The sequence below is a fragment of the Littorina saxatilis genome, linkage group LG2 (genome assembly GCF_037325665.1).
Source record: "Littorina saxatilis isolate snail1 linkage group LG2, US_GU_Lsax_2.0, whole genome shotgun sequence".
In the NCBI taxonomy this organism is placed as follows: domain Eukaryota; kingdom Metazoa; phylum Mollusca; class Gastropoda; order Littorinimorpha; family Littorinidae; genus Littorina; species Littorina saxatilis.
The window spans coordinates 50,338,837-50,360,579 of NC_090246.1; the positions used below are offsets into that span (position 1 = coordinate 50,338,837).

A 21,743-nucleotide genomic window follows, 5' to 3' on the forward strand; every position below is an offset into this window, starting at 1 on the left:
ACGTCATATTGTCACTTGCTCAATAGTTACTCCCCTTGATTTCCTGTCGGGCATGCGCACTGATCGTAGCAACCGTTGCTTCCTAACCAATACTCGCATCCACCATCGACGACTTGCAAGAGGGTACGCGCTTTGATTTTCTGGGTTTTCTCCGTATTAACAGGGTTTCTTCATCCATGTTTTGGTGCATTCTTTGACTTAGTCTTTCTGGTATTCTAAGAAAACATGCAAACGATCCGCTCGTATTTGAAGAGTGATACGAGCCCCGGACCAAACGGAGGCCGCCGTGATATTTTTTCGATGGATCAAGATCTGTGACACTGACAGGAACATTTTGACAACAAGAATTATATTGAAGCCGTCATATTTGTGTAAAGTGAATTGATTCTCAGAAACGTATGCTATTCAATACTGGTTAATTAGAGCAATATGACTGTCCTTTCTTTCTGTGCTTCGAAACAAGGAGCATCGAGATCGAATACCTTGGCAGACTGTAGTAACCATGCATGACTGTGGCAATGTAATCGAGATGGGAACAAATGCGAAATAATATATCAGTTCAGACTCAATAGAGTGTCGTCAGAATAGGTATGGACGTGGCAATCAGAAGAAAATGACGAAATGGATTAGAATAACTATGAATAACTGAACAAATTATACAGTCTTTGCTTTTTAAAAAAGAAAGAAGTTTATAAATGACAAGAAGCCAGTTAAGTTGTAAAATTATTTTTTTCCCAGCTCCTTAAATTGTCCCATATTAATGAGCTCAGTTTGTAAATAATGGGTAATCTTAGATACACAGTAGGGGCGGGGATATAGCTCAGTTGGTTGGTAGCGTGCTGGATTTGTATTCAGTTGGCCGCTGTCAGCGTGAGTTCAAACCCACGTTCGGCGGAAATTTATTTCTCAGAGTCAACTTTGTGTGCAGACTCTCTTCGGTGTCCGAACACCCCCCGTGTACACTACATTGGGGTGTGCACGTTAAAGATCCCACAATTGACAAAAGAGTCTTTCCTGGCAAATTTGCTTAGGCACAGTTAATAATTTTCTACCTATACCCGTGTGACTGGGAATAATAGGCCGTGAAAGGTAAATATGTGCCGAAATGGCTGCAATCTACTGGCCGTATAAAATTTCATCTTACACGGCATCATTGCAGAGCGCCTAGAACTGTACCCACGGAATATGCGCAATATAAGCCTCCTATTGATTGATTGATTGAGTAGGTGCATGAATGTAGAATTCTACAAATAGTCTGTTAAATACTTGCACATTTTTCTATTATTACTTATATTTTCCTAATGTTTGCATGTATCCTTTGCACAAACACTGTGCAACTGTTGTTTTTTTTATCTTAATGATTGAACCATTCTTTTCAGATCAATAATAAGGCACATTCAAAATGGGTCAAGCACTCGTCAGTGCTGCCCAGTGGACTTCGGCCCAGGGCGGGTCAGGAGGAAAGCTGGAACTGACCCCACTGAATGAGGAGCTCCTGAATGCCATTCTCAGATTTGTTGAAGGCTTCTCACAAAAGTACCCTGATGAGGGCAAACTAGTGTTTAAAAGGCCGCTTACTTGGGAAACGACACTAAGCGCCAACAGCTTCTCAGGATTCAAAGAAGAGTGAGTAAATTCAGTAATATGGGATTGGATCATGCTTCTGATTTATCAAACAAATTAACACAATTAAACTGTTACTATAGGGCTAGATTGGTAGAGTTGTCAAGTAGCTGCTTGCATGGTACCAACATTTGTAAATTAGCAAGGTCACTCCATGCTAGCTATTACTGAATTATAACAGCTACAATTCAACTACCGGACACTTTTTGAAGAAACATTTGTTAAAGCTACTATTTTGTTGTTTTTTGTGTAAAACTAAAAGGAATACTTTATGTCTTGACTTTGTTACAGAAATGGAGTGCTGGTGTCAGAGGAGAAAAAGGATGACATTCCATTGTTCAAGCTTCAAACACAGACCATCAGCATCATGACAATGGAGCTGGCAGAAATGGTTCTGAGAACTGCTGGGGACAAGAAGATTACAGAACTTCGCCTGTGTCTGGAAGGTAACTATTTGTACTATGTTTTAGCTGCAACTTCAGTGTATGATTTTAAACCATGAAACTTCTCACTTTCTTGTGCACTGAAACAGCTATACTGTTAGATCAATAATCTTGCTTCTATTATGTTATGTGAAAGTAAAGTGTTAACAAAGACACCATTCACTGATGTCTATATTTGATTTTTTTTCCTCAGAAATCAAGCCGTTTTATCCATGACAATATCACTTCATTCTCTTTTTTTCTGAAAAGGGAACTTGACCAGGCTGAACCTGGCTTTTGCTTTAAATACTTGTTGTGTGCAAGTAAGAACATGACAGCATGGTAATTTTTGTCTCCCTGTTTCATTTGTTGATAGACAGACGCGATAGTTCTTTTATAGCCACATTATACTGTAAACATTCTTGACTTTCAGCCAATCGCGATCCAGTGGTCAACATGCTTGGTGAGCGGTTCGGGACTGTGCAGGGAGACGACAATTCCATTTTGCGCTACGTTGAAGAGATCCGCAAGGAGATGGAGCAGCTGGGCAAAGCAGAGCAAGGGGAGAATGAGAAACAGCAGCAGGAGCTGAAAGAGAAGAACATGGTGCTGTCCGTGAGGCTGAAGTTGATTGGACTTGATCAGCAGCTCCTCAACCAGAGCATCATGAAAATATCAACGTGAGTAGTAACTGTAATGATAATGAAGAATTATTAATCGCCTGTTCTCACAAGAGCTCATGGCGATGTACACTGAATGCACACACACAAATGCACTCAAAAAATACACACGCACTCTCACATGCACGCACATACACACACACCCACACGCACACACTCACACGCAAGGCTCAGTACTTTTGACACTTGCATCTTTTTTTTCTGATTTTTTTTCGACAAAATTGAGCTAATGTATCCCATCCCCGTTTAATTATCTGACTATAGTTATTACATGTGATTGAATCAAAGGGAGTTGGAGGGGAGAGGAAATACATATGTAGTCAAAATGTTTTGTAATTGGATGTGTGTATTGTCACATGCATCTGTTGAAATGATGCTGTTGGTATCTGATGAGCTTATTGTGTCTGCTTCATTCTTTCAGACAAGTGAGGCTAACTCCCAAAATGGTTGAATCTGAGATGACTACTCTCAAAGGTCTCTCAGGAGAAGATGGAGAAAAGTGTGTGTTGGAACACATACGCTACCATGGTGAGTGTTTCTGTGTTTTGTAAGTTTGTCTGTTTACATTTGTCATAAATTAATGCAGCTCAGATTTTCTTTTGAATTTAGAAAGAAGGTTGACTGGTAGCTTCTGCTTTCACTGGCAGATAAAAAAACTCTTGTTGCTATTATAGAAAACCAATAGTAAGACCATCCAAAAATCCGAGACAATTATTACCCCCAAAAAGTGGAGGAGTCTTCGAGTAAAGGAGAATTTACAGATGTTATGTTTAGAAAATTAGAAAAATCATGGTGGCTACAGACTGTTTTTTTCATTGCTTGCTTTCTTGGCTGGTTGTAATCTTTTACACGTGTTTGTTGTTGTTGTTGTTGCTGGTGTTGTTGATGTTATTGTTTTTGTTGTTGTTGTTGGCTGTTTAGAAAGCAAGTATAAGGAGCTAGAAAGGTAAGGGAGATCAGTGTGCTGTCAGACGGGCGCAGTGGCGTGGTGGTAAAACATCAGCCTCCTAATCGGGAGGTCGTGAGTTCGAATCCCGGTCGCTGCCGCCTGGTGGGTTAAGAGTGGAGATTTTTCTGATCTCCCAGGTCAACTTATGTGCAGACCTGCTAGTGACTTAACCCCCTTCGTGTGTACACGCAAGCACAAGACCAGGTGCGCACGGAAAAGATCCTGTAATCAGTGTCAGAGTTCGGTGGGTTATAGAAAAACGAAAATACCCAGCATGCCTCCCCCGAAATTGACGTATGCTGCCTGAATGGCGGGGGTAAAAACGGTCATACACGTAAAAATCCACTCTTGTTAAAAACATGAGTGAACGTGGGTGTCTAAGCCCATGAACAAAGAAGAAGAAGAAGAAGTGTGCTGTCTATAGTCTGAGAGCTTATTACAATTTTTAAAAATCCCGGGTATCTTCCTTTCTCTTTCTGCTCTCACTCCACAGGATGCAAATCACTTGTGTGCTAAGTCTGTTTATGATTACTTTGTACAGGTGAAAGCTTTGTGTACAAAAACGGTTGCCGGGCGCAGCCATGGCGACAGCTGCATGGTGACATTTGTTATATTGAAGCCAAGCCCCATGACGGCTCATCCCTCTACATCACTGCCAACACAAGCGGCTGCTTCATCAACAAGGTAATATAACTAGAAGGCTAAATGAAAGATATTAAAGGCTGAACACGAAAACAATGTGTATTTACCAGAACCTTGGTAACCTCTAACCCTCTTTTCATGCCAAGCCCATTCTTTTTTTCCCCCTATCTTTGTGTGTTTGCTTGCTGTTAACTTCTTTTAGGTTTGAGGAGAAAAAAGTTATCCAACATCTCCCAACCCCCACCCACTTGAGAGAGTGGGGGAGGGGAGGAGGCAGCAAACTGCACTTGAAATTCAGAAAGCATCTTGTTAGCTTATCATCACATGTGTGTATTTGTGAAATAGACTTTTGCTAGCATGGACAATTACGAAATTGATAAGCACAAAGAGTAATTGGAATGTAGCATTTGACACTTTGTGTTTATCGTCCTACAGGGGCCTGACCCAGAGAGGCCCGGGCAGCTGCTTTACGACCGCACTGACCAGGACACCTACCGCGACCTTGTCACCCTCCTCAAGGCCAAGTCACCCAAGTTTGCTCAGATCATCAGCAAGCAGGTAATATATGCTGAACATTCTATGTGAATTATAGTGGAGATTTCAGGCTTTCTAGTCATTCACGAGAGAATGTTTAAATGGAAGTTGGACGAGACTTACCTTAAGTCGAAGTTTAACTGGTATGAGGTAATAGCTAATAGAAGGAGATCGATATATGCGGTGGAAAATGAAGTTTGCATTTCTGTTTGAGTGACTTTCATGGTGAGCCTGAATTTGGTCAGTATCATTATTGTGGAACAAAGAATCTGTCAATATGAGTGATTCAGACTGGTACAGACTAAATGCTTTTGTGGTGTAAATGACGTGGAAAAATCGACTTGGGCATAGTAAAACTGTTGAAAGTCAATGAGTGTGATAGGGCATTGCTCCACTGCAGCCAAAATTAGCCTATGCAAAACCCACACACCACACCAGTGTTTCTGTCATCTTTGTTTGTATCTATAGAACTTGTACAGTGTGGATGAAGAATATTACTATCTTGGTGACAAAAAGCTGTGTCTAATAAACATTTTATCATCAGCAGTAGCATTGTAGAAACTAGAACTTACTTAGAAACCTGAAGGTGAAACTGTAGGTGATAGAAAAGGGAGTTTTGGGGTAATTCATTACACAGACAGGCTTTTCTGTAGTCAGAATTGGTAATGCTCCTTGATGCGTATCTTACAGGAGTTCGCCCTGCATGAAAAGCCCAAGGATGATCGCCACGTGGAGGTTGCTGCAGCTGATGAAGAAGATGGGCAAGGCACAGCAAGGTCTGAGCAGCAGGGGCATAGTCAAAAAGACAAGGGCGCCGATGACAAGGACAAGCAAAATAAGCAAGGAGAGAAGAAGAAGAAGCTGGAACCTTCACTGAAGTGGCAGGTGCTTGGCGTGGATGATGAATCCAAAGAGTAAGTAGAGCGCTTGTTTCATTTACGCATGAGTTGTTTTTGTAGTTTGTTTGCTTAACGCCCAGCCGACCACGAAGGGCCATATCAGGGCGGTGCTGCTTTGACATTTATAACGTGTGACGCATGAGTATGCAGTGAATTAAATCTGGCATTCCAGAGTAGATCTGAGTATGCATTCCAGAGTAGATCTGAGTATGGTTAATACAGCGTAATTTCTAATTTAAGGCTGGTACGTGTGATGCATGTGCGCCCATTCTGAAAGAGTCTCTGAGAAAAAAATATAAATGTATTAACACAAATGAGACAGTGTTTGAGAAAAAGGGGCATAAGTCACAGACTATCACAGGTGATTGTGTGTGGTAGCCACTGTTGTAAACCGTACAGGTCTTTGACCTATGTTTTCAATTATTTTCAAGGGAGGAGGAAGAGAAGCAGCAGAAGCAGAAGCCAAGGCCAAAGAGAAGAAGTTCATCGCTGTATGTATTTTTTTGGTTTAAATTCTCCCGATGCTCGCAGTGTCTTTGTTAATCCATGCACATATATCTCAATCTGTGTGTGTGTGTGTGTGTGCACCTGCATGCGTGTATGTGTGAATGTAGTCTTTCGGATGAGACGAAAAACCGAGGTCCCTTCGTTGTACACTACATTGGGGTGTGCACGTTAAAGATCCCACGATTGACAAAAGGGTCTTTCCTGGCAAAATTGTATAGGCATAGATAAAAAAAATGTCCACCAAAATACCCGTGTGACTTGGAATAATAGGCCGTGAAAAGTAGGATATGCGCCGAAATGGCTGCGATCTGCTGGTCGATGTGAATGCGTGATGTATTAATATGTAAAAAAATTCCATCTCACACGGCATAAATAGATCCCTGCGCCTTGAGTCCGAGTCTGGAGATACGCGCGCGATATAAGACTTCATATAATAATAATAATAATGTTTCCTATAGCATCTATATTTCTCATGCATATGTCTTTATGTTTACTTTTTTTTTAAATACAAAGAGAAGATTTTATTGATGCATGTAATTCATATTTTTTCATTCTGTGTATCTCTGCTATTTTTTTTATTGTGCTTGGAGATATATAAATCTTCTAATGTGTGTTTCATTTGTACAGACGTAAACAGAAGACTCCAGTTGAACCAGCCGATTCCTTCAGCGAAAGTTCAACAGAGAGTGAAGAGGAGGAGGAAGCTGTTGAAAGACGTGCTGAAGCAAACGCTGACCTGCCTTCTGAGTACTGGCAGATTCAGAAGCTTGTCAAATACCTGAAGGTACCCGATGTTTTTAATATTCTTACCTCGTCTCCTTGACAATTGTGCTTAATTATAAAATAGGACGGGAAAGACAGGGAAACAAAAGAAAGTTGTAAAGCTTCACAGTCTGAAATGTCCGACCCCTATTCCCGCCTCAATCACCCCCCCCCCCCCCCCTTACCCCAACCGCCTGTCTGTGTAATAAGTGTTGCAAGTGGTTGAGTATAACAGAAAACACATACAGCAGTCCCTGCAATGTACGGCCCCCGGCGTGAGCGGACACCTGACATGTACGGACACATTTGCTTGGCACCGAGTGTTTTCCTTCTATATTTGCCCCCCCCCCCTTAAACGGACACCTGCAAAACATGGACGCGGACACTCATTTTCGGTCCCAACAGCAGGTCATACCTCCAATGTACGGACAGACCATCTTCAATTTTCACCACAACAAAATCGATAACAGAGCAGTCCGGCTCTTGGTACAAAGATCACAGCCGCAATAATGGCGTGATGACAGTCACTGATAACTTGAGTGCACGTGTACCCATCAGGAGGGGGGGTAGTTTTGGTCAGGAGTGGAGTAGGCTACATGCGAAGATGCCAACATGAAACTGCACTGTGCTCTTTATTCTTGTCTGTTGGACGTAAACAACAGAAACCACAGTCGATGAAGGTCCTGAGCGAAAGAGCGTGAAAAACCGGCCACACAGTTCTCAGCATCGTGTGTCTGCGTGTAACCTCTTTCATTGACAAGATACTCTTGTTTCCCCTCAGCCTTGACCAGTGAGTCGGTTGCCTAATCTGTGAACCCTTCAGTTGTCTTGCTTTGTCAAAAGTTACGACACAGTCAACTGGTTTTGCTCTGAATGAACAGTGCAGCTGGCCTCTCTGGCCACAGCCCCAAACAGTACATGGCTGGAGGTAGTGAGAGAGAGGAAAAGGGGGGGGGGGAGTGGAGGGGTAGCTGGCTAAACTCTGTGGGGTGTGCGGTGTCACTGCATGTCAGCAGGAAGAGCATTGGAGAGAAATAGAGAGGTGTACTCTTCCACACAATTTCCAAGCATCAGTTGTCACGGGGTAGGCAGTAGTGAGGGAGAGTGGGAGCTGTGTTATGTACAGTGTATTTCCGACTGAAGAGTGAAAAGTCACTGCCATGCCACACATGATCGGCATGCAGTCAATAAAGCCAGACAAGAAGAAAATAAATTACATGATTATGACATGCAGCTCTATCTGCTGCTATTTATTCAAACTGGTTTTCAAGCTTATTCTTGCAAAGCATCTGCACATATGCTCCTCTGTGCTGTGTTTGTGTGGCTGCTTTCGTATGTCAGTGCATGGTGAGTGTGTTCACTGCCTTGAGGATTTATACCGAGAGGCATAAATTCCGCAAACTGAACTTTAACAAATCACAAAAAATCAACTCAGTGGTGAATGTTTTCAATGTTTGAATATTTTATTTATTGGCCATTTTAGTGTTTATAAACCTTCGCTTTATTGATTTTGAATAGAACATCATGAAATGACAATTTTTCAAAAAAAGTGACTGAGGATCCAAGTGCAATGATTTCGGAAAACGTTCAGTGTTCATCACGTTCAATGCTTTGGCCAGCTCTAAGCATCCCAATCGCTTGCTGTCTCTCTCCTTCATCAAGTCGTGGCATGATTGCGATGTCTGATACAGCCAAACAGCCAGTTGCATTTTATAGGGCCATACACTATCTTTTTTACGTTATTGTCTCCCGTTCAGCCCATTGTCTTTATTAGCACAGTAAGCTGTGGCTGGATCAGCAATACTGCAAAGCGCACGCTGACAGCGTGAAACATTTGCTCCGACACTCAAGATGTCAACTGCAAATTACAGGTTCAATCTGATTTTCTCTTCTTTTCAACACTTTTCATACAAATCATTTTTACAGAACGTTTAAAGAAGTATTAGGAGTTTATTGTTATTGTTTAGTAGCCACAAGAAGTGATTAGCATAGACTCAATCCTGTTGTTTGTGTGTCTCTGTGTGAGTGTATGGGGGAGGGGGTGGTGTGGTCACCCCTCCCGTGACCGGACACCTGCAATGTACGGACAGTTTTGCTATGGCCCAAGGGTGTCCGTTCATGAGAGGGACTGCTGTACTGTAATGTTAACATTTTTGACTGGAGAGTATTTTTCTCATCTAATTATGAAATGTTTTGCATTTGTCTGTGTAAGGGAGGTAACCAGACTGCCACCATCATTGCCCTGTGCTCCCTTCGTGACTTTAACCTGGCACAAGAGACCTGCCAGCTCGCCATAAGAGATGTCGGTGGTCTTGAGGTCCTCATCAACCTTTTGGACACTAATGAAGTCAAGTGCAAAGTAAGTGTCACAAGGATTTTGCTGTGAAGCTTATATATCACAGACCTGTTTACTCATACGATTTCGCCGTATTTTGTACGCCAAGTTTCCAAGAATACGATTAATACGCTGGTTGATAAGTAAGTAAGACGATTTCCAGTGTCATATTCTTACAGTTTTATCATCAGTGCGACGGACGTATTGTAATTTCACTGCTAACAGTTTTACGTCTGTCCCCGAGTAACCGAGTGCCGAAACACCACAATCACCTTTGGAGGCGAAGTCCAATCAAACAAGATTGAGAATTTTAGAGCTTATTTCTAAGCCCTATAAAAACTGTTATGCATTCGCAAAGGAATCCATGAACATACAGAGAGACAAAAGCCGCCAGACCCCATCACAAACAGAACTCTACAATCCACAGGTGTTGTAGCTCGCAACTTCTAAGGCGAACAACTCTGCAGAGTCTGCTGTGAAGGGCGACGGTAGTCTCCCTGTCACACTCGCCCCCGTTTAAATTAACTTTGTCCCCAAAGTTCCGAACCATGGACCCGCCAAGCTTAGGTCCCTCCCAGGTTCGTGGAATGGAAACAGCACGAAAAATGATTCAGTGGCCATAACGCCATTCCTGAACATAATTATCATGTCGAGTCCCATCCCTGTCGACGACGCCAAATGTAACCGAGTGCCGAAACACCACAATCACCTTTGGAGGCGAAATCCAATCAAACAGGATTGAGAATTTTAGAGCTTATTTCTAAGCCCTATAAAAACTGTTATGCATTTGCAAAGGAATCCATGAACATACAGAGAGACAAAAGCCGCCAGACCCCATCACAAACAGAACTCTACAATCCACAGGTGTTTATAGCTCGCAACTTCTAAGGCGAACAACTCTGCAGAGTCTGCTGTGAAGGGCGACGGTAGTCTCCCTGTCACACTGGATCCCATGTAGGCCCCGAGTGGGATCCCACATGGTGACGTTGTGGGAAGTTCTACATGGGCGCCATGTGGGATTTGATTACGACTTCCAGTGGGAGCCCAGTGGGAAGTAAATGGGACACGAGTGGGAAACGGGTGGGACACGAGTGGGATCAGGATGGGACACGAGTGGGATCAGGGTGGGAAACGAGTGGGATTCACGGGTGGAAAACGAGTGGGATTCAGGTGGGAAACGAGTGGGATTCAGGTGGGAAACAAGTTGGGTTCAAATCGGAAACGTGTGGGACTTCTTCTTCTTCTTCCATAGAGGACTGGGTTCTTGCGAACGTCTCAGAGTCCTGCGGTTGAGTCACTGTTACCGTGCGGGACTACAGTGAGAAATGAGTGTTAAAATGATTGCATAACATAATGCTGGAACAAACTTTGGGACTCAGCGCCAAATCATGAAGCAAAGGGATGAGCGAATTTAAAAATCATCAATGTATATAGAAAAAACAACAAGAACAACTCATGCACACAGATATACATATTCAAGCACACCCACACTAGTTTTTAATCACTCAAATCAAGTTGACGCTGGATTACGAGTGCGCGCGCGGCCACGTGGGAAAGCCGTGTTCATGCGTTCATCAACCTTTGAGTTTGACAGTAATCCCACTAATTGTCTTCGTTTTGTTGAATATGACGCCGCCATTATATCACTCGGTGTTCTTCAGATGTAATCTTTGATCCATGCACATGCAATACTCGCGCGCACGGAACGTATTCACAGTATATTCGCCGGCAATTGTAGCAAACTTCAAACACTCTCGATCGGCAGGCCCAACGCGGAACTGAACAGGGCAGAATAATAGTCCCGCAGTGAAAACAAAAATCCTTGAAAATATTTAATCATCACGTGAGTAAATAAACCATTCTAGTAACAACAGTTGTTATTAACAGAACTGCAATAATTACACACATATAAAATACTTCAGTGTATTTTGTATGATAGTATTCTTCAACGTTTGCTATGATTTAAGCGAGTCTAGTGTAAACAGCGTGTGCTGTGACGTCACAGATCTCGATGGGGCAACTTGCTGACTCGCGCTCGCAGCGTCGGAACATTTTCCTCGCACGCTGTGTGGTAACGAAGAGGGAATTCCGACTTTTATCCCATTTCTGTCGAAGTGCAAGCTTAGCTTGTTTCCCTGAGACTCAGGTCTATACCACTTTCTTCCCATAGCTTTGACTGTGGGAGGTCTGTGGGATGGGAGTGGTCCCACTCTCCTATATCCTCTTCCCACTTATTCACCACTGGGAAACCAGTGGGAATTAGCACCTGGTAAGAAAATACACTCAATATTTTGAAAATATACTACGTCTCTGTGGAAAACACACCAACTGTTCCAATTAGATAAACAGGTCTGATATCGTATTCTTAATAGATGCACACAGCATCTGTTTCTTTTAAAAAAAAAGAAAACAAAACAATAAACATGTTTTTAGTAAGTCTCCTCAGAATTTGTTTTGTTCTTTATCTGTTCAGTTTGTTTTATTCTTTCTTCTCAGTGGCAGTTTGTACATACAATGTATATGTTATTTGCTTCTGTTTTAGATTGGAGCCTTGAAGATCCTGAAAGAGATTTCGCGCAACACACAGATCCGTCGTTCCATCGCTGACCTGGGTGGGCTGCAAACCATGGTCAAGATCCTGCGTGACCCCGACAAGGATCTGAAATGCCTGGCCGCTGAGACCATTGCCAATGTGGCCAAGTTCCGTCGCGCTCGTCGCACCGTGAGGCAACACGGTGGCATCAAGAGGCTGGTGAGCATTTCCGCGTTTTGCTTTGTTTTCTTCGTTTTGAGTTTTTCTTGAATCATTCCCATTTCTGAAACCGGGAGTATGAATGTGTTTTTTCCCTACACTGTCTGAATATGCTGGGGAAACAGTTTTGTCTTTTGGTGTTTTTTTCCCCAAACTATCTCAATTCACAACAGAAACTACAAGAACTCTTGAAACTTAAATTCATCTTGGACAACTGTATACTCTCTGTTTGCATGTTTTCACAATAACATTGATTCTCCTCCAAAAGCCATGTAGCTATTTGTTAACACAGCTGTAATCGACTACACTAAGGACATTGCAAAGTTAGGAATAGAGAGGAACATCTTGCAAGCAACATTTTCAGCTGGTAAATCAAACGATAATTGTAAAATTACTACATGTATATTGCAAATGTGAGCTTGTTATTTAAGTAAAAGTACAAGCTTGTCTTAAAAAAACAACACTTTTACCCAGGTGAGCCTACTGGACTGCGTGCCACTGAACAGCACCAACATGACGGCAGAGATGGAGCTGGATGTGGAAGTGGCGCGATGCGGCGCTCTGGCCTTGTGGAGCTGCTCCAAGAGCAAGAAGAACAAGGAGGCCATGCAGCGAGCCGGCGCCATTCCACTGCTGGCCAAGCTGCTCAAGTCACCGCATGAAGACATGCTGATTCCAGTGGTGGGAACCCTGCAGGAGTGTGCGTCTGAGGTGAGTTTAGTTTCTGCAATATGTGTGTTGAGACATGAGATTTTTTGCAAATTTATGATTTTCTGTACATTTTGAAGCTGTACCTGAAGGTCTTTTATGGGGGGGGGGGGGGGGGGGGGAGGTATATTTTCTTTTAGTTTTATTAAAAACCTCAACTTTGCTCTAGTTGGTAGTTTTAGAAAAAAATTGTTATTTCAGAATCCAATTATTGTGTCATGATAATTACGGTAAAGATACAATATGGGATTAGTGGCAGTAGTGGTATAGCCATAGAATTATAAAAAATCAAAACAAGTTTGATTATACATGACGTACTATGTAGCTCGGTGTGTTGCAAGTGTTGCAGGTGCAATTAAACTGTCTTTATTTTTTAATGCTTGTGGTGTGTTAGTATGACATATATATGCATGTTTTAAATGAGATCGAGACCGTTAAAGCAATTTTAAAATTTAGACTCGCTTTTTATTCTTTTTTCCTGTAAATTTTCTTGATCAGACATGGATGTGTTAATTTTCCTCACTTTGTTCTTTTTTGTGGACAACTCAGATTTAAAATACAATCTTATGAAATTTCTGTTTCTGTTTGTGCACAGCCAAGTTACCGTCTCGCCATTAGAACTGAGGGTATGATTGAAGACTTGGTGGGAAATCTCAAGTGCACCAGCCCTGACAAACCAGCGAACCCAGAACTGCAGATGCATTGTGCTTCAGCTATTTTTAAGGTTTGTACACATTTTTTTCTCTCAGTTGTTTATCAGCCAATGGGGTCTTTGAAAGAATATTTATGCGATTAGGTCTAATTTTCAGCATCAAGATTATACATTTGCTAACCAAACCCAGGCATGTGTACGTGGAAGAAAACGTACCTTTAACAAATTGCTTCTTTTAGTTTTCACAAAAAGGACATACACTGTGACAGAATTGCCTCCCTTCAACAGTAATATTTCTGTTTTGGTTTTCGATCTTTATTTATACTTGGTTTGATGGACTTGACCTGAAATGTACAATTCAAAAGCTCTGGTGTGTCCTCAGTGTGCTGAGGAGAAGGAGACCCGCGACCTTGTGCGTCAGTACGGTGGCCTTGACCCTTTGGTGGGACTGCTGAACAACATGGAGAACAAGGAACTGCTTGCCGCCGCCACTGGCGCCATCTGGAAGTGCGCCATCAGTCCAGAAAACGTTGCTCGCTTCCAGGAACTCAAGTGCATTGAACTGCTGGTGGCCCTGCTTACTAACCAACCAGAAGAGGTGAAGATATATGTTTGTAGGCAAAGTTGATGATGATTGTGTGGAATGAAAATAAAGCAGTTAATTGCTCCTGATCTTTTTTAATGTGTTAAGTGTACAATGTATGATACAATCTTATGAACAGTACATGCTTCAAGATAAAGCTTTTGACTTTCAGATCCTGTCATGAAAATATTTGTGATAACCTATTTTATGTCAGACTTTTCATGCATCCAGTGTAAGGGGTTCGCATCAGATTAAATTCGATTTGAGGTAAAATACTAACAATGCGGACATCATTATGACAATTTAATAATTGTGGTCAAATTAAACTACAATATTTTATCTGATTATCTTGCAGGTGCTGGTGAATGTGGTGGGAGCCTTAGGAGAGCTGGCCAAAGCACAACAAAATCGTACTCAGATCCGAAAGTCTGGTGGCATTCCACATCTCGTCAACCTGCTGACCGGCACCAACCAGGCCCTGCTGGTCAATGTCACAAAGGCTGTTGGTCAGTGTGCAGAGGAGCCAGACAACATGGTGTAAGCATGACTTTTATATTATGACATTGCAGGTTTTGCATGGAAACTATTGTTTAATTTGAGAAGGAAATCTTGCACAGAGTAACAGGAATATCGCTTGGTGTAGGACATTTATAAAATGTCCAAACTCCTTTTAAATCGAAGTAAAATTTGCTGCCAATTGGGTTTTTTCCACAGTCGGGTAAAGGTTGGACAAAGGACTGTCGTTAGCTTCTCAAAATTGTTGAAACTCTTAACGTCATTTCAGCAAATTTGCCTAAGAAAACAAGGCCTTGTAGTGAACTTCGGGAAAAATAGTTCTAAGTGTAAGTGGAAATATGCAGTCAACAATATGTGCAGGTTGTCATGCAGTGCAATCGTATTGATCACTAGTAAAGTATGTCGACAAGTTGATTCAGAAAACCACAATTTTTAAGGATTGTAACTGTCTTCCTGCATGGACAAAGGCCATGGCATTTAACGTTTGTTGAAGAAAAACAAGTCATAGCATGAAGGCACATTACTGGAGCAATTAATCTTATAGTTGTACCCTTACAAAAAAAGGCTCTATATTGTTCTAGCATCATGCTGTAACAGAGAAACATTGTCTATTATTGCAGGATTATTGACAAATTGGATGGTGTCCGGCTGCTATGGTCACTGCTGAAGAACCAAAACCCTGATGTACAAGCAAGCGCTGCATGGGCAATTTGTCCCTGCATTGAAAATGCCAAGGTAGGTGTTGTTGACACATTTCAGGCTATCAACATGATACTTTTTGTTCAAACGTTACACTGTCTGAGTGTAGATTTTACCTATGCAGCTGGAAAGAAGTTTTGAAATTAAAGATTTAGTCTGACTCCATACTAGTAAAGTCAAGGACATTTATAGGGCTGCCACAAGAGACCACAAGTGTGCACTGTTATGTCATGAAGTAGTTTCTGTGCTACATAGAAGCATAATGCTCTTGTGGCCAAAGCAGTTAGTGTGTGTTGCATGAATAATAAAAGGTAATACAATAAAAGCATGATTTGGCAAGTTCTCAGATGGAGTACAAGGTCTTTTATTTTCTTCATTACTTTTGTAAAGCTGGACAAATGTGCTTCACCATTTCATTTTATAAAACCTCATATTGGGCACAGATTTTTTATTTTTTTTTTTTTTTTTTTTTTTGGGGGGGGGGGGGGGGGGCTTGATAAGTCTAAGAATGTGTATTGATCCTGTAATTATGACAGATTTGCTTTTCTGAGAAGGACAGACAATTCTTAACTGTTGTTCACTTGTTTTCAGGATGCTGGGGAGATGGTTCGATCCTTTGTGGGCGGTTTAGAGCTGATCGTTTCACTCCTGAAATCAGAAGACAAGGAGGTTTTAGCGGCAGTTAGTGCAGCCATTGCTAACATTGCCAAAGACGAAGAGAACCTTGCAGTCATCACAGATCACGGGGTGGTGCCAATGCTGGCCAGGTTAACACTGACAGTAAGTAGAACTGATGGTCAATTATGGTCTTGTCACATTCTAGAGTAGCCAAGATCAGGCGTTTTTTGACCAAGAAGGCTGCCACACAGCTCGTCTGTGCACGTGTTACTCCTCGCATTGACTACTGCAATTCTCTCTTGGCTGGCATTTCATCTGATCAGCTATCTCGCATTCAACGAGTTCAGAACAGTGCAGCTAAGGTAATCCTCAGAAAGAAGCGCAGGGATCATGCTACGCCACTGCTGAATCATCTATACTGGCTTCCAGTGCAACAGAGAGTACAGTACAAGCTGGGCACTCTCGCTTTCAACTACTTTCATGGCACCCTCCCTCCTTACTTGTCATCAAAACTGACAAAGTACTCTCCAACTAGGTCCCTGAGGTCCTCATCCCAGCTGCTCCTCACAGTCCCTAGAGCTGAACTAAAATCAGCTGGACAAAGATCATTCAGATATCAAGTCCCTACACTCTGGAACTCACTTCCCCTAGTGGTCCGCCAGTCTCCTTCACTACCATCATTTAAAACTAAACTGAAGACTCACCTGTACAAATCTGCCTTTTACTAAAATGAACAAAGTAATTAGGACATTGAAGCTGTGGTGTAATGTGTGCATGTGACTTGTGAGTGAATGTGCTGAATGATAAGTTTGCTTGTTGACTATAGTTGTTAGTTGTTTAAATTGTTGCCCCACAGTCTATGTTACATCTTCGTTCTGTTTTAGATCTGTACGCTTTTATGTGAGTTCTGTTTTATTGTCGGACTTTTTATGTGTAACTATGTGTCTATTACTTATCTTACGTGTTTTTTGTGTGTTTTTTTTCATCTTTTTAAAAACAAATTTTCTAGATTATTTTATATAACTATAAGTGGTCGTTGTCTATGAATTACACATTAACATGCTTCCATTTGAAACTTCTCGGTCGTCATCGTGGATTGACGCCCGACCAAAGCTAATTGAAGCGCGACGGAGGGCTTCAATTAGACTTTGGGAGGGCGTCAATCCCCGATGAAGACCGAGAAGTTTCAAATGGAAGCATGTTAATGTTATTGTAATTCAATCTGACGACGATCTCTTTCCTGCTTTCATGCGATGGTAAACAGACAGAATTGGTTCTGTTCTGTTCACACACAACTTTCAGTCCACCTACCTGCATAGGGTCAAGTCCCAAGAAATATGTCTCGGCATGTATTCCTATCTTACCACTCTGCTCCTGTTTTGTTTTCTTTCACATACATTTTCCCTTTTTTGACGGGTTTCTGTACAGCAAACTCTAAAACAAAACAAAAGCGATCTTTGGAATTGACTGACGTAGTCCGGAAAAATTCATGCATCAACTTACGTCACGTATTCGACGTCATCACTTCGCATACCTTATGGTCTCGATATTTGTCATATTTGCTACTTGTAAAATGACCCTCAAAGCTAACCGAGACTAGTTGAGGTTGTATCAATGCACCTCGCCAGCAGGTGGTTAATGGCTTTTTTAGCGAGTGGTTATCGACAATTGTAATTCAATCAAGTTTGCGTTTTAATGAAACAGATCCTGTGATTGGTCAGAATGCCCCAACTCATTAAAAATTACCGGTGACTAATTGTCGATAGCCACTCGCTAAAAAATCCATTAACAACCTGCTGGCGAGGCGCATTGATACCGCCTGACTAGTCTCGGTTAGCTTTGAGGGTCATTTTACAAGTAGGAAATATGAAGGCCAACGAAATACCGAGACCATAAGGTATGCGAAGTGATGACGTCGAATACGTGACGTAAGTTGATGCATGAATTCTTCCGGACTACGTCAGTCAATTCCAAAGATCGCTTTTGTGATGAAAGAATTTGTTTTAGAGTTTGGTGTCCAGAAACCCGTCAAAAAAGAAGGGAAAATGTGTGTGAAAGAAAACAAAACAGGAGCAGAGTGATACGATAGGAATACAGAGACATATTTCTTGGGACTTGACCCTTGCAGGTAGGTGGACTGAAAGTAGTGTGTGAACAGAACAGAACCAATTCTGTCTGTTTACAACCGCATGAAAGCAGGAAAGAGATCGTCGTCAGATTGAATTACAATAACATTAACATGCTTCCATTTGAAACTTCTCGGTCTTCATCGTGGATTGACGCCCTCCCAAAGTCTAATTGAAGCCCTCCGTCGCTTCGCTCCGTCGGGCTTCAATTAGCTTTTGTCGGGCGTCAATCCCCGATGAAGACCTCGAAGTTTCAAATGGAAGCATGTTAATGTGTAATTAATGACCGGTAATTTTTAATGAGTTGGGGCATTCTGACCAATCACAGGATCTGTTTAATTAAAACGCCAACTTGATTGAATTACAATTGTTTTTAATGCTTGTTTGTTATTTCTTACGAGAACACTTTTTATGTAAAATGTTCAATTTTAATGTCTAATGTAAAGCGCCATGAGACTGCCATTCGGTGGTGAACAGCGCTATAAAAGAATGTTTTATTATTATTATTATTATTATTCTGATAATCATCGGTCCACGCTATCGCTCATGTCTCTCTGACAGGATGGATAATTGCTACGCGGAGTACAGGGAAAGAAGCGGAGCTAAAAGCCGAAATCTATCAAAACAAGAATACAGAGTTATCTCCCATATGTTTTTCGCTAATGTTTCTGATAAAAGATGAAAGACGAACGTGATTGTAGAATGGCCGACTTCGACAGTGATCTCCGTTCTGTTCTTCACAGTTATGATAAAGATATCGTTCTAAGGTCAAAACAAGTCGATATTTTGAGACTGCTATGGGAAGGAGACCGTGGTATTGTTGCATCACTCCCAACTGGTTACGGAAAAAGTATTGTCCGCTCCGTAGCCATTTTGTTATGATCACATGACAAAGTTGATTACCACGTGACACTTTTGCCATATTTAAAGTTGTTTGCACAGTTAATACATCCCCGGAAGACAGCTCGCTTGAAACTGTTATACATATATAACAATTCCTTTGTAATTTAAAAATTACACAACACCATGAAAAATCATTATTGACGATCGTGAATCTGCTTATATCATTAAGAAAAGCTCTAAATATGCACAAAAATCGATTTCCTCTCCAGAGAAGGAAAACAAAGGCATCCTGTCAGGGATAAATGAGACCCGAAGGGAAGTAACAATTTTACCTGAGTTCAGGATGGGTCTTGTCAGTGTTTTACTGTCACCAGCAAGTCTGTAGGTTTGAAAACATCAAGAAATTAATTCAAGTGTGCATTGTTCAAGGCTTAAATATATTTGTGTGTGCATGCAATTGTGGTCGGGCTTTCGGGCCTGTGTGTGTACAGTTTTCTGTATGTTTAAACAGTAGGATATTTTCATAAGCTGAACTGCATGGAATTGTCTCCCTTATTCCACAGCCCAAAAGTCTCATTGTTGTTGTCAAAAAGTACTTTGGCGCCACATAGGGGGAAAAAAAGTCCTTATAATGATCTCTGGCTTTTTTTCTCCAGCATGATGACAAACTTCGGCAACACCTAGCGGAGGCCATAGCGCGCTGTTGTAACTGGGGCAATAACCGGACAGCGTTTGGAAAGGAGGGTGCTGTGGCCCCCCTGGTTCGCTACCTCAAGTCCAAGGATGAGAACGTCCATCGGTCAACAGCTCGCGCACTCTTCCAGCTCTCCAAAAATCCTGAAAACTGCATCACGATGCACGAAGCGGGCGTAGTACAGGTAATTTAATTTTGCAATTTTTTCTCTGTGGACAACATTTCTTCCAAGCTGTCCCCTCCCTCTGACTTTTTACACGGCTGCAAGTTTGGTATCATTTAAAACAACTGTTCTCAAAAATCCGAGAATCAAAGTATATGTATTAGGCAATGAGAAATTTATAGTTTTGTCTGTTCAGGAGATATCAAACAACATAATGGAACATATTCTTCAGTATTCACTAACAGATGGTCAACTTTTGCAAATGCAGAAGTGCTAAACCTGTGTCAACTGTCAGCTAGTTGGACAAAAAAGTTTTGTTTTGTTTTGTTTTGACTGATGTGACCTGTATCTTAACTCTAGATTCATACTTTGTTTCAGCCTTTGCTGAAGATGGTTGGAGCACCAGATGCTGACTTGCAGGAATCTTCAGCAGGCTGCATAGGCAATATTCGAAGACTTGCCCTGGCTAACGAAAGAGCCAAATATGCGTAATTTAAGTGTGACACTTTTCTCCTCATTGAAATAAAGTTGCCTGCCAGTGTTTGAGCACATTGTTTAAATAAAGAAACAAAGAAATTAATGAATGGTGTGAACTTGCAAAAATGAGATCTTTTTGACACCAATACTGTTTATTTTAAGAACGTTATACCAGGAATAGGCAATATAAAACGGTTAAAAGAAATGGTTGCACAAGCAACATCTATGTGTGTGAAGAAAAAGAAAAGACATGTGGCTGTCCCCCCAAAAAAAGAAGTATGACTATTTTGACTTTAAGTAGTTCAGCTCCAGTCTATACCATGACTTTATATTATAGTTTTGATCTTAAACTTTTTTGGGAAATGTGGAACAGTTACTATAGCCTCTTTCCACAGAAAATGACTGCTTCAAACTTTTTACACATGAATTTGCCATCCACACTTTCCAGACTCAATATATGATAATGTACGTCCTTATTTGACTGAAACATTCTCTTGCAAAATTTTCCTAACAAGAAATATAATAAGTAATGCACAAGAGATGAAGAAACAAGATAGTAATGGAATTTTCATTCCTGTTCTGATGGAATCTTATCGATGTACGTGTAGAGGTACATGTATTGCAGATAGCCTGTCAGTGTCACAGGTATTTTACATAGGTCACATCGATCTGACCAACAACGGCCATGCACGCACATCTTGACCAACAAACACACGTGTACAGAATGGGTCTGGAGAGTTTGTTTGTGTCAACGATGATTCCAGAACCATATCCATCTTGGCCATGACTTGATTCGACAAGGGACTCACTTGGAAAGCTGGCTGTAGTGTCCTCCAAAACTGTTTGTAGAAGTATCCGTCCATCTTGATCTTGTGGCTGTTGAGGGCATCTCAGTTTTGACCATGCTGAAATTGTGCTTACTGTTTTCCTTTCATATTAATTTTATCCAAAGGGATGACTGTGATAAAATATGCATTATTTTGTCACCAAGCCACAATCTGGAAGGTTTTTGGTGACTGCTTGTGTAAATCGGCATGTAAATAAAATACTGATATTCAACATCTTTGATTGCCAGATCAGTAATAAATTACAACTGTTACAACAATGTGTCATTGTGCATGCTTGTGTACGTTTTATACAAGAGCTAGAGAGAGAGAGATAGAGAGAGAATGTGTGTGTGAGTGTGTGTGAGCTTGTGACTGGGCGGTGCATCACCCAGCAATTCCAGCATTGCATCAGTACTGATGTAAGATGATAGCAAATGGGAGTATTTTTTCCCGCAACACACTAGTTCAGATCTGTTTTGATGTACACCTACTCGTGCATACACTCAAAGGCAGGTGTGATGTAAAAACTGTGTTTGAAGATTAAGTATGCAATCCAGTGTATCAACAATCCATGCACTTGTAAAAATCACAGATTGCGAACTGTGTCTTAATTTGTTTGCTCACTTGAGTAATCAGTGAGTCGGATACTGTAACGAGCAGTGTTTGTTTGCTTTGAGGGATAGACGGACCGCTGGTATTTCCCATATTTGCGTCTGGTGGTGGATTTAATGG

The 21,743-nt window shown here is 41.5% G+C and overlaps 1 protein-coding gene across 1 annotated transcript; it reads left to right on the plus strand.

The window, feature by feature from the left end:
- The first annotated feature begins 50 nt into the window (after window positions 1-50).
- Window positions 51-21,291, plus strand: LOC138959155 (outer dynein arm-docking complex subunit 2-like). Its single transcript, XM_070330528.1, has 20 exons — window positions 51-123; window positions 1,380-1,626; window positions 1,915-2,069; window positions 2,479-2,725; window positions 3,147-3,253; window positions 4,216-4,358; window positions 4,752-4,874; window positions 5,541-5,764; window positions 6,181-6,240; window positions 6,884-7,040; window positions 9,231-9,377; window positions 11,896-12,105; window positions 12,580-12,816; window positions 13,409-13,537; window positions 13,848-14,063; window positions 14,404-14,585; window positions 15,185-15,299; window positions 15,855-16,043; window positions 19,507-19,728; window positions 20,086-21,291. The coding sequence occupies exons 2-20, from the start codon at window positions 1,403-1,405 to the stop codon at window positions 20,197-20,199; spliced, it is 3,201 nt and encodes a 1,066-aa protein (XP_070186629.1). The 5' UTR covers window positions 51-123; window positions 1,380-1,402; the 3' UTR covers window positions 20,200-21,291.
- Window positions 21,292-21,743: the final 452 nt, after the last annotated feature.

Bases quoted from the DNA above. Each gene is read 5' to 3' on its own strand.
- LOC138959155 (XM_070330528.1), top strand. From the start codon at position 1,403: ATGGGTCAAGCACTCGTCAGTGCTGCCCAGTGGACTTCGGCCCAGGGC. The intron at 4,875-5,540 runs GTAATATATGCT...CGTATCTTACAG, and splicing joins CTCAGATCATCAGCAAGCAG to GAGTTCGCCCTGCATGAAAA. The intron at 7,041-9,230 runs GTACCCGATGTT...TGTCTGTGTAAG, and splicing joins AGCTTGTCAAATACCTGAAG to GGAGGTAACCAGACTGCCAC.